General features: G+C 38.5%; 2 protein-coding genes across 3 annotated transcripts; both read right to left on the bottom strand.

Annotated features, from left to right (window-relative positions):
• Positions 1–627: 627 nt before the first annotated feature.
• Positions 628–1,350, bottom strand: LOC141665602 (uncharacterized). The gene has a single exon (XM_074471590.1). It carries the CDS (start codon positions 1,348–1,350, stop codon positions 628–630), a length of 723 nt encoding a protein of 240 aa, XP_074327691.1.
• Positions 1,351–2,781: 1,431 nt separating this feature from the next.
• LOC141667191 (vacuolar cation/proton exchanger 3-like) lies at positions 2,782–5,883 on the bottom strand. 2 transcript variants are annotated; one of them, XM_074473586.1, is made up of 12 exons: positions 5,569–5,883; positions 5,388–5,455; positions 5,263–5,291; positions 4,819–5,015; positions 4,524–4,739; positions 4,107–4,232; positions 3,888–4,004; positions 3,755–3,808; positions 3,534–3,650; positions 3,269–3,362; positions 3,112–3,181; positions 2,782–3,025 (listed from the first exon to the last, which is right to left on the bottom strand). In XM_074473586.1, the coding sequence occupies exons 1-11, from the start codon at positions 5,833–5,835 to the stop codon at positions 3,132–3,134; spliced, it is 1,335 nt and encodes a 444-aa protein (XP_074329687.1). In that variant the 5' UTR covers positions 5,836–5,883; the 3' UTR covers positions 2,782–3,025; positions 3,112–3,131. The 2 variants fall into 2 exon arrangements, with proteins under 2 accessions (XP_074329687.1, XP_074329688.1); XM_074473587.1 differs by having other exon boundaries at positions 3,116–3,181.
• Between the last annotated feature and the right edge of the window lie 6,303 nt (positions 5,884–12,186).

Below are 12,186 nucleotides of genomic sequence, written 5' to 3'. Positions count from 1 at the left end.
AAATAAAATCGTATAACTCAATAATAAAGCACACAATTCAATCTCACATATCAACACATCACACATAAATAAATAACGATCAATAACTGTTGCCAAAAATCATTACACACATTTATTTAATTATTTAAACCTTTATTACACTTTGAAAATATTAAAATAAAAGAATATACACGAGTCCTTATATTTGGGGGCCTTTGGCTCAGATGGTTGACGTTGGTGAGGGGCTTGTCCTTTGCTTCTCGTGCATATCCGTCCATTGCCTTTTGGCTGTCTCCGCCAATGTGAGACTCGCCGAGAATAATATGAATGCTTCCGGCCTGAGGTATCCTTTCTTTGTCATCTGGGGGTGGAGGAGCGACCGTATGATAATCAGCCTTGTGCTTCCGAACCTCCTTGACAACCCACTCAGTAAGCTTCCCTTGTCTTATTAGTGTCTCAATTTCATCTTTTAATTTCCTGCAATCAGCCGTATCATGCCCCATGTCCTCGTGGTATGCACAATACTTTGAGGTATCCCTTTTGTTGTAGTCTGTGAGAGGACCCGCCTTCCCGAATACCCCATTTCCAGCATAGATAGCATATATATGGTCGATAGAGGCTACATAGGGGTATGTGTCTGGCATTTGTTTAGGGTCTTCCCGAATCTTTTGCGGTCTCTTTGCCCCGGGTGGACTTTTTTGGGCTCGAACTACGACGATATGTTTTCCTCCTCTCGTCAGGGCTCGAGGATCGGTCCCTCTTGTCTCTGTAGTTCTCGTTGATTTTCAGTTCCCTCATTGACTTCTCCACTCTCTTAAACGGTTCGGCTTGCTCATAGAATTCGGGCAAGGTTCTCGGCTCACTTACCTGGAGGCTATTCCAAAATTTTGACCCTTCTTTCAACCCTGCAATCATGAAGTTCTTGATGGTCTCCTTGCTGGCGCCCCTCACGTTGGGAACTTCGGTGTTGAACCGACGAAAGTACTCTGCCAAGGGCTCCGCCTCCCTTCGCTTGATGTTGGCTAGCGTAGCCATATGAGGTGAGTAGTGGATGGTGGACTGAAATTGCCTGACGAACAAGTCCTCAAATTGCCGCCATGTCCTTATGCTAGCAGGTCCCAACTTGGAGAACCATTGTTGGGCACTATCTCTGATTGATGCCGCGAAGAGTCTGCAGTGGGTCGGCTCCGACACCTGAAAGACTTCCATCTCAGTGTTAAACTGTATCAGATATTCTGCAGGGTTGGTTTTGCCATCGAATAGAAGATCAGGGTTGTGCCTAAATACTCGAGGTAAGGGGGATGATCGAATAGCATCCGTGAATGGAGAAGGGGCCGTCGAGGTTGGAGGTCCCCTTTTCTCCCGCTCCATTTAGTCTAAGATCCTCCTTAGGTCTCCCACTCTAACAGCTTCTCCTTCCCTGTCGCCGTTTGCATTACTCGAGTGGTGAGAGCCATGAGGTCGCTCATGGCGCCCCCTCCTCCAGCTCGCACTTACGACTCCTCTTCATAATTGTTTTCGCGTCTACGTCGCTCCTCCCTCCTGGGTGGGGTGCGGTGACGCCTTTTTGGAGGGGTCACCGCACGCCCTTCTTTTGGGATTCTCTGATATTTGGGCTCCTTTTCTTCTCTCTCTTTCTTGCAATTCTCTAACATGAGCCTGATGTCGAGCTCACTTAGCTTCTTACCCGCATGGTCTAGCACGCTAGTCGACCTTGCCTCGGACGAAGCTGGCTTCTGCCCCGGTCCTTTAGAGATCTGGCTACCACGCTCGTCCTGATCTTGGGGTATGTTTTCCTCTCCATGCGATGCCTCTTTCTTCTTCTTGGCCTCAGTTTTCGCGTCATCAAACTCGTGAATCGGCCTCTTTTGGGGACCCCTTCCCTTTCAGCTACGTTTAGAGAACTTGAAGCGACGAGCCTTGCGTTTGGCGTTCCGGACCGAGCTTTTCTCTACCTTTGACATCCGGGCGTTGATTTCGTTCATCTGATCAGCCAGCCATTCAAGATATGTCATGACCGCCTGCCCGTCCATGGTTGCGATTGGTGGAGGTGGCGCCTGACTCTCTGGAGGCGTGTGCTCGACCTCGTTTTGGTCCTTCTTCTTGCCCCGCTTCCTGGTGTCACCGCTTGTTTGCCTTCTTTGGTCATCTCTTCTCCCGAAGATGAAATCCCTCATTCTAGCGCCAAATGTTATAGGGAGAATTTCGTATAACAGTGTTGTGGAGGTTGATGGGTGGAATAGGGATCAAGGACGGTGTTTGAAGGCGGAGGAAGGTTGTTTTGTGGTGGTGGTTGAGCTCGTATGTTGATTCCTCAAGAAAGAATAGGTTTTTATTATTTTCTATCAAGTGTCGACTCATATCTCATACAAGTGTCTACGTACCCTATTTAGGGATCAAACCTCACGTAGTTCTTGGGGAACAAGTCATGTAGCCTAGGGTTAGGGTTCTTCAACCCGTGTAGCCCAAGCCCATGATAAAAGTCAGGCCTTCAGCCAATTAGTCACGTAAATCTCGACCGGCTCCACACGCTTCCTACAATCTGGCGGCATCTCCGCATTTCTTCCTGTAATTGTGGGAACAACCCGTGTCGGCCCCAAAATCTACGAGAAACTCAGTCATCTATAAGTCACTTTCCATGTTGCACACAAAGTCCTTTAATGCGGGCCGGCCTGGTGACCTCAGCCCGCACGGATATAACACGGATTATTTCTTGCGGCGCATAATAGTGAAGTTAAATGTAATAAAATGTTTTCCAACTCTGCATGGTGCAGTGTTGGATAAAAAAGATGCAAATATATAGGAATGATAATTTCAAAGATTTTATTTCGAATTTATTGACAATTACATACTGTAATAGACAACTTTATTCATCTCCTCTATGACTCATAGAACAATCCCAAAGTAACTAAAAACGAATACATTGCCCTACAAAGACAAAATGAAAAATATGTACAACATCATAAGCTCATAGCAATACCCTTTGATCTCAACATACATCACTATTCCAGTCTCATATCTTGATCTCTCGCCGCAATGCTCCTCTCTGTAAAATGTGTTAGATAAAATAAGCAAGCAGAATGCACTTGCAAGTTTTTGAAATATAATATCAGAAGAACTAGTTTTTACTACCGACTTCCATTTGCAGATATTCAAGCTTGAACATGATGCGGAACTTCCAAATTTCCGTTAGCTATATGATCTACAGATAAAAAGATAATAGTAATTTAAGTGCATGATGATAATGTTGGTAGCTAGCAAATGTTTTTTAACAGTTATAGGCACTCACCGCTTGACGGAAGTTTTTGAACAAAAAAACAAGCAGAAACCACGATATAGGCAAGACAAAGGACCACTCCTTTCAGGTAATGTGAAGTTCCATCCTGTTTATATTAGATATAGATACAAAATTATGAGGCATGGTCTTAATAACTGACTGTGGTAATGAACTAGACTTGTTGCATCACCTACCGACCAGATAAAGACTTAAGCTATAAAAAGGTTATGTTGTTGAGTAAAGTACGGTTCTTTAATTCAAGTGTGTAAACAAAAACCTGTAGTGTCATGGCTGTCAAGAGGATTGCAAAAGCAAGCGAACCAGTTTGGAGGAGCCCAAAATCAAGATCGATTGAGATGCCCGTGATCCACCCCACAGTCACACATAGGGGAATCTTAAATTATAACAATGCTTGTTTAGAAAATCTTCATTTAAATCGATTAACATGTTACTGACTAGTAATGTAGTAACGAAGAAATGCTTAAATTTAGTACTAACCACAAACATTGAAATTTGAGTGGCAGACCCCAGAGATACGCCTAAAGATATATCCTGTGTGATTGCACTGTCAGGCTAATGAAACAAATAGTGTGCTCAACAAAGTAATTGATCTCAGGAATGTGCAAAATACCAGCTTGTTCTTGAATGCAAATATGACCGACCCAGCATGTTCTGCTGCATTTCCAACTATCGGTAGCAATATAATGCTAATAAATCTTACCGAGATACCCCAAGAATTTGATGCATCCTGATTATGAAAGTATAGTACATCTTAATGAATTATGAACAAGCATAATTATTTTGTTAAAACACTGAAGTTTCAGATCAGTACTAAATTTATTGTATGCACCTCTATGGTACCCACAACATACTCTGATAGTAGAGCAATCGTAGTCGTCATACCAATCAACCAAACTAATCCACTTGAAATTCCTATCACAGGCTTCTCTTCTGCGTCCTTGTTACCTTCGTCTTCCTGGCAATATTCACAAAGACACCATATTAGACCATTAAATTTAAGATAATCTACACTTTTGGTAATTAGAGCCCTTTTTTTAATTATTGGTAACAAAAGATAGGGATAGTGGGAGGCGGTAATAAATTTTACTCTGGCTGTCTTTTCAATTTGGCCCAACACCATCCATTTTCAGCAGATTCCATAAAGATAATGGCAAAATAGGTGCATATATCTCTGTTACTGGGTAGATATTAGTCATAGTGAGTAAATTAATCGGAAGGCATGGTAAAAATAAGTTGGTATAGTCACCTCTTGTGCTTCAAACAACTGGTGATGAGTTTTTAACTGGAAAACGAGATACGCAACATATGCTATAAGCATAACAATGCTGCTTGCTCTAGACAACTGAAGAATGGAGCTCTGCACAGAATCACTAGCCGGCTTTATAGCATACTTGAACATCAATGGCAACACATGACAAATGAATCCCAGAATTAACAGTAGCGAATTGACATCAGCCTGCTTCTGTCACATTCCAAATAGAATAAGGGATTAGAAAATATATATTTACAACTAATATTTTCAGAATCTGTATATATTTTACTCTGTCATATTTCTGCTCTTCGTATAGGTTTGCTAGTCCTCCGCATAAAAGAGAGCTTCCAAGAACAAGTAGCAGGTTTGATAGAACAGAACCATAAAGAGAATACTTGAGCACATCAATTTTCCCTTGATGTATTGCCAATAAGGCAATTATTAGCTCTGTTGCATTACCACATGTTGCGTTTAAAAGTCCCCCCACTGCAAACATATTGCAAATATAAACCTCATTAAAATGCAAAACATATATTAATCAAATTAGTACAATTTAATTAACTTTTTGAAACTATCAATTGCATAGATATACATGCTCACAGTCTAACATACAGATGCTCCTACCAAGTCTAAAACATCAACATCTTATTACTGAGTGAAACCAGTCATTCTCTAAGCTATAAGCCATCAATTATAAGCTCATAATTTCTTTAGTTGGTATTACTGAACGTACCTGTTGGACCAGTGTAGAATGAAATTTGCCTGCATCATTCGGAAAGATGTTTTAGGCTGTGAAATCAAGAATCATGCATTTATAATACATACATAATTTATAAAATGGAATCAAATCGAACTTACTCAGTCACAAAGCTAATACGTTCAGCCAGTAGAGTGAGTCCAAGTAAACTCAGTGCAAATATCCAAGGCTGACAATCATTTAAAAATTTCAAAAACATAATTAGGAAGTTGTATAAATAAGCACAAGAACAATAAACAAACAGAATGTTCAAATGCCGATACTATTTTCTTTTACACGCACTCTTCCAATGTTAAAAGATTCAGCAACAATTGCAGCTGGAATAGCCGGAAATAACACGAAAAGCTTGGTTCCGAAAATCACTTCTTGAAAATTAGTTGCCAAATTTTTTAGCACTCGAAACCGGACTTTGTTCACAAGTTCAGGGTCAGATTTTTTTCGCAACAATGAAGCCGATAGGGTTTGGGCCGTCCGGTGATGATGCTCCTTACCCAAAACTTTAATCTCTCCAGCTTCTTCATCCCAGTTAATATTTTCTTGTGAACCCATTTTTTGTGAGTTTTAAATTTATGAACACAACAAAACATGAAGCACTGGTTATAAAGACAGGCATAATTGTAAGCACTGATAACGGGTAAACTAAGTGCAATTTCCGGGAAATTTCGGAAGCTTTGTTTTTTGCATGAATTACTTAGATCACTATACTGCAGTATCATCTGCATGAATGATATATTTCCAAAATAGATATGATCACGGCTCATTAATGCATGGTCTTTTTTCTAAAAGCTAACTTAAATAGGCCTGTTCCTGGAATTCGGGATTGGCTCTTTCAAGTAAACTCAGTTCGGTTCTATTTCTTAAACGAGCCGATCTTTAACATGAAAATGAGCTCGGATTAGTAAAACAAGCCGAACCGAGTTTTTCGTCTGTTCGGATCGGACGCGGCTCGTCTAGCTATAAACTCAAACTCGATTCAGACTCAAATCTCCTCGGATAAAGTTTTTATGTATTACACATAATAAATTATTACTAATCACTTAAATATTTTAGAAAGATAAACTCTGGAAGAAGATCAAGCCATGATCATGCCTCAGAAAAAAGTGTAGAAGTTTGGAGTTGAATAAAATTATTATATGAAAAATGTTATAAGTCCAGATTTCGACAAGTCAAAGATCAAGTTATATCGAAAAGTCATTCGAGAAGTCCATAATAGCTTATCGAGAAGTCCAAAATGGCTTATAGAGAAGTCTCAGAGATATCAACAAGTCAAATGAAGATGTAGATTTCTGGAGATATCGACAGGTCATTTCTGCATATAGAGAATTCAGAGATAGCGACAAGTCTAATTTCTCATTACAGATCTCAGAGATATCGACAAGTCAAAATGTGCATGTACATATCTCAGAGATATCGACAAGTCATTTCTACATGTAGAGATGTTAGACATACCGATAAGTCATTTCACAGGCAAAGATCAAGAGACCTCGAAAAGTCAAACATACCTATAGTGAACTCAGAGATCTCGATAAGTCATTATATTTATCGAGATGTCACTTCTCCATAGAACAAACTGGAGATCTCGATATGCCTCTCAAATATAGAATACAGACAAGTTAAATATTCAAGATTATCAGTCAACAATCGATCTATCACAAAGATTGAAAAGTCTACAAAGTAGCTGGAAGAATACAAGATCAAGGGCCAAGATTAACTGGACAAAGGATGGTCAAAGATCTGCAAGATACTGCACAGATTTGCTTAGCTAGAAATGGAAATAGAAAAATGTTTCTTTAAAAAGTAGTTTAATACATTTTAGTGCAAGTCTTATAAACTCGTGTTGCTAGTATATAAAGCATGCACTGATCCTTAACTTAGATAGCAACAAACATATTCATATTTTTCTTGTATTCTCTCAAGGAAGAAGCTGAGTTCTTATATTGTTAAAAACACATAATCTGTAGCAGGACAAACTTAATTAATACAAATGAAGTGAGTTCTGAAAGACTGTGCTTGTTGATTTATTTCCCTAACACGATATCTCTGCAAATATATAAACTGCTTTATTCATACAATATCCAAACAAGTTTTAAAAAGGCTAAAAATCCAAGAAACACATTCACCCCCCTGTGTTGCATTCATATCTAACAAGTGGTATGAGAGCAAAATATGAAAGTAAAAAAATAAAAATATTGGAAGTATGAGTGCATAAAAGTTAAGTAGCATCAAGATACCGGCCTTTGACAAAGCCAGCTACACATTATGGAAAAAGAAGATGATGTTGTTTATAAGGATGACAAATCCCATGTACATCCAAATGATCAAGAATGGCCCTTTTATTCTCATGGAAAGGGTTGATGAATCTACTGATGGAGATATGGTCATTCCAGCTCACTTTGCCCCTAAAGATCCCTCAAAATACACTGAATCTAAAATAGAGAAAGTCTCTCTGGATAGTAGCCTACAACTAATTCTGATAGAGTCACTTGACAATGTTATGTACTACAATATTGTCAACTGTGACACAGCCAAATAAATTTGAGAGAATATAGAGATTTTGTTTTAGGGTACAGAGGAAGTAAGATCTAATTAAATGAGAATACTGGTGTCTCAATATGAGGGTTTCATGGCCAAGCCTAAAGAAGGAATCACTGAAGTTTTTGAAATGTTCAAAAAATTGATAAATGACTTGCAACTTCATGATAAATATTATAAAGCTGAGGAGGTTAACCTAAAGTTTTTGCTAGCTCTTCCAGACCACCTTGAATAGAAAATATCAACCATAAGAGTAGGAAGAGACTTGAGAAAAATGACACTAGAGGTATTGTATGGGATCTTAAAGATATATGAACTTGAAATGTTACAAAGGAAGTCATTAAGAGCAAACTAAGGACACGTAATTGATGGATTCAGTGCCTTAGTTGTCAATGACAGTGAAGCAAGTGAAGATGAACAAGATGCTCAAGCTTCGGTCATTCATGCTGTTGAGCAAAAGAACAAGGGACCTCAGAAACAAGTTGTTTTGGAGCTACAGGAAGATGAATACTACACCCTTGATGAGCTAGATGAGATGGATCAATCTATGGCTTACCTGGCTAGAAAATTCTCTAACATCGGGGTCAAAATGCCAAAGTTTTTCAAGAACAAGAGACAGTCCTCAAATAACAATAACTTGAAATTAAAAACTCAGTTTAACTCATCTAGCAAAGGTGGTTACAGAATCGGATCTGTTGACAAATTAAAGTTAAGGTGCTTTAACTGTGATGAGTTGGGCCACTTTGATACTGAGTGCAGGAAGCCAACGAAAGTGAAGAAGGATAAAGCCTACCAGGAATTGGAAGCAAAGTATGGAGCTCTCTTGAAGAAATAACAGGGAAAGGCTTATATAGCTGAAGGTAAAAGTTTGGATGACACTGATGAAGATGATGACAAAGAAGAATTTGGAAATTATGCACCCATGGCTCTTGAGCATGGAGAATCATCCTCTTCAAGATCAGATGTACCAACTCTAACCACTTTAGATTTAGATATAAGTCAATATAAAGAAACTGTTGAAAAGATGAGTGCAGAGATGTTTCATATCCACACAAGTATGGTGGAAGCTACCGAGGAAGTTAGTAGACTATCAAAAACAAATGAGAAGCTTGAGACTGAAAAGCAACAATTGGAACTGCAGTTTGTTGAGCTTGAAACAATCAAGCAAGAAAATGAATATCTGAAAAACAAGCTTAAGTATTCAAGTGAAATTGAAGATGTGTTGAGGGAAAAGGTGGAGAAGAATGAGGTGATACTGAAGTCTTTCGAGAATGCATCTCAGTTGGTTGGACAGTACCATGAGAAGAAAAAACCATGTGCTAACATAGCTATTGGTTTGGACTATGATGCCTTGAACAACAACAAGATAAGTGAAGGTGACAAAGGTAAATCAAATGTTGATCAAGATGTCCCAGTAATACTGAGGAAATTTGATGTACCTGTGTTCAAGGCATGTGAAGTTAATTTTAGTGAAGTTGAGTTGGTCATCAAGAAAGAACTTGCAGATGAAGACAATGAGAAGAAAAATGAAGAAACCACTCCTATTGCTGAAATTAAGAAGAAGCCCATGGTCAGCTAAGTTTCTAAGACACCAATCAAGGAGATCAAAACTGAGAATGCAGGAAAGAAAAAGAAGAATGGGAATGGGAAAATTGGAGTGAACAAGAGAAATGATTTTGCATTTGTTGTAGATGCTCCCATGAAACAATGTCAGAAGTGTGGCTCTACAAATCACCTAACTTACCTTTGTAAAAAGGCTGTTAGTGAGCCAAAGGTGGGAGCATGTAAATACAATAAAACAAAGACTAAAGATCCCTACTCATTCTGTGATAAATTTGATTGCATTTCTTGCATTATGAAAGTGATGAAAAGTTGTCATAAATTGAGAGTAGATCTCAGAAAAATTAATCTTGGATCTACAGCAAAAAGGGAAAATGCAAATCAATCGTTAAACACTCTTCTTTCTGAATCATCAAATTATACTTCTGCAACTTCTGTTAAAATGAAGAAAGTACCCAACACTTCTTGGGTAGCTAAACACACTTACTCCTCATTGTGTGTAGGGCAAAATGAAGAGAGTCATATAAATTATTGACAGTGGATGCTCCAGACATATGACAGGTGATAAGGCCCCGTTATCACAGTTTGAGGAGATGGCTGGCCCAATTGGTGACTTTTGGAGACAACAATAAAGGGTTCACAATGGAAATGTGGCAAATTAATTCTTGAAAATGTTTTCATTGAAGATGTAGCACTGGTAGTTGATCTTAAGGTGAATCTCCTAAGTGTTGGTTGATTCACAGATAAAGAATTCAAGGTTGGTTTCATTTGACAGAGGAGACTGCTCAATTATCAACAAAAAGATGGGTGAAGTTGCTTTGAAAGGAACAAGAAAGGGAAGCTTGTTTGTTGCAGATTTATACTTAGCAAATAAGGATGGAATATGATTCTTTTAAACCAAAGCATCTATTGAGCAAAGCAAGCTATGGCACAAGAAACCCTCTCACCTGAACTACAAAACAATTAATACCTTGGTGAAAAAGTAATTGGTGAGAGACATGCTAAACTTTGAATTTACTCAAGATGAAGTTTGTGAGGCTTGTCAAAAGGGTAAAATGAAAAGGTCTAGTCACAAAAGTAAAGCTGTGAATTCCATAAGTGCACCTCTACAACTTATTCACATGGACCTGTTTGGACCAGTTAATGCCTTATCTATTTCTAGAAAGAAATATGCACTTGAGATGGTGGATGACTACTCAAGGTACACATGGGTAGAGTTTATACATTCAAAGGATGAAACACCATACAAAAACATATCAAGAAAATTGAGAAGCACAAATTATCTATCTTGATTACATAGGGAAAGTAAGATGTTTAAATTACCTACAAATCATGCATGACAAATACATGAACCTGTGCTAGCATGGCAAGTTCTAAATCCTTAAATTCACTTTCGCTTCATTAAGAATTAACACATTATCTTATAAGTTCGCGACGCTCATAAGACGAATACGCACAACCAATACTAGGATATCAGTCAATCACCATGTACTAAGGCATCAAAATAATTTAACTAAAGAAATCCATAAATAAATCCGCTAGAACCCCACGATAACGATTAGCCCATGATCGGACTCATCATCAACGTTGGTTCCGATGAAAGCATGATATAACAAACGTAGTCTTTATAACGAATACATAAAACCAAGTACAAAACAAGATTAAGGTTTACAAGTAAGAAAACTAGCATCCAAATACAACTTAAAACAAAGATTCACAAGTAAAAAAAGATCTTCTTCACCTTCGTTGAATCGTACTAAAACGCTCTTCTTACGGCTCTCCTTGATATGTGTCTGACTTGATATAGCTTTATATTTTATTAAAAATGACCTAGAGATGTTTATATAGCAGCCCCTTGTAGTGTAGAATTATTTCTCTCAGAAACCAAGTAGAAACAGGATTCTGTCATCCCGACACGGCGCGGCCGCGCGCTTGATCAGCGTGGGCGTGCTGGCTTTCTGTACTTCGGGCACGGCCACGCGCTTGATCAGCGCGGGCGCGCTGGGCTTCGACCAGAATTTATTTTCTTCATTTTTCTTGAAGCTTCGAGCCGGCTTCAACAAGCTTTTATTCCAACACCACATTGACACCAAATTAGCACCAAAACAATGCCAATTCACCTGATTACCTAGATAATGCCTGAAATACAAAAACACCCGAAAATATGTTAAAACACTTAACAACTTGAGTCCAAATGCATCGGTACAAAGCTTATTAAAGCATTATAAAGTATCATAAATGCCACTCAACATACCCCCAAACTTGAATCGATGTTTGTCCTCAAGCATAAACAGACTCAAAGAACAAGAAAATAAAAATGCATGAATGCAACTAATATGAATGCAACGATCCCCATAGAATAACTAAACCAATCGACAAGCAATACCTCAGCAAATACAGTTATTCGCATAAAGATCAGTCAAACCTCATAAATAAACTTACAAACTACAGGCGTGCGTGTGTGCAACTGCTTACAAATATACTATCACAACTAGATCGACAATCATGACTCACTACTTATCAAAACAATCTTAAGTTTATAAACCGAATAAACGCTAGACTCAAATAACTTATAACACTTCAATTCTTATATCAGAGTTTTATATGGATTCATGTTTTTATTCAAAACAACAACACATATATGCTTATTTGATCGTGCAATGAGTGAGGTCCATAAAAGACTTATACAATAGTACCCATGTAGTGATCGTTAGGTTAGCGGATCCCCGACTATAAAAGCCTTAGGTCACTAGGCACAAAGTCCCCTAAGAACTTAATAACTCGAGTACTAAAGAGCCCACTCGTGAT

Source organism: Apium graveolens, chromosome 6 (genome assembly GCF_009905375.1).
Source record: "Apium graveolens cultivar Ventura chromosome 6, ASM990537v1, whole genome shotgun sequence".
Taxonomy (NCBI): Eukaryota; Viridiplantae; Streptophyta; class Magnoliopsida; order Apiales; family Apiaceae; genus Apium; species Apium graveolens.
Note: the sequence above shows the minus strand (reverse complement) of the source record. Positions and strands in the feature narration are given on the sequence as shown.

What these genes read in the sequence shown, in the direction of transcription:
- LOC141665602 (XM_074471590.1), bottom strand. Translation starts at nt 1,350, where the DNA reads ATGGAGCGGGAGAAAAGGGGACCTCCAACCTCGACGGCCCCTTCTCCA.
- LOC141667191 (XM_074473586.1), bottom strand. Translation starts at nt 5,835, where the DNA reads ATGGGTTCACAAGAAAATATTAACTGGGATGAAGAAGCTGGAGAGATT. An exon ending in AAGAGCAGAAATATGACAGA is followed by an intron (nt 4,740 to 4,818) that starts GTAAAATATATA and finishes GGAATGTGACAG; the next exon opens with AAGCAGGCTGATGTCAATTC. An exon ending in AGTTGTTTGAAGCACAAGAG is followed by an intron (nt 4,233 to 4,523) that starts GTGACTATACCA and finishes GAATATTGCCAG; the next exon opens with GAAGACGAAGGTAACAAGGA.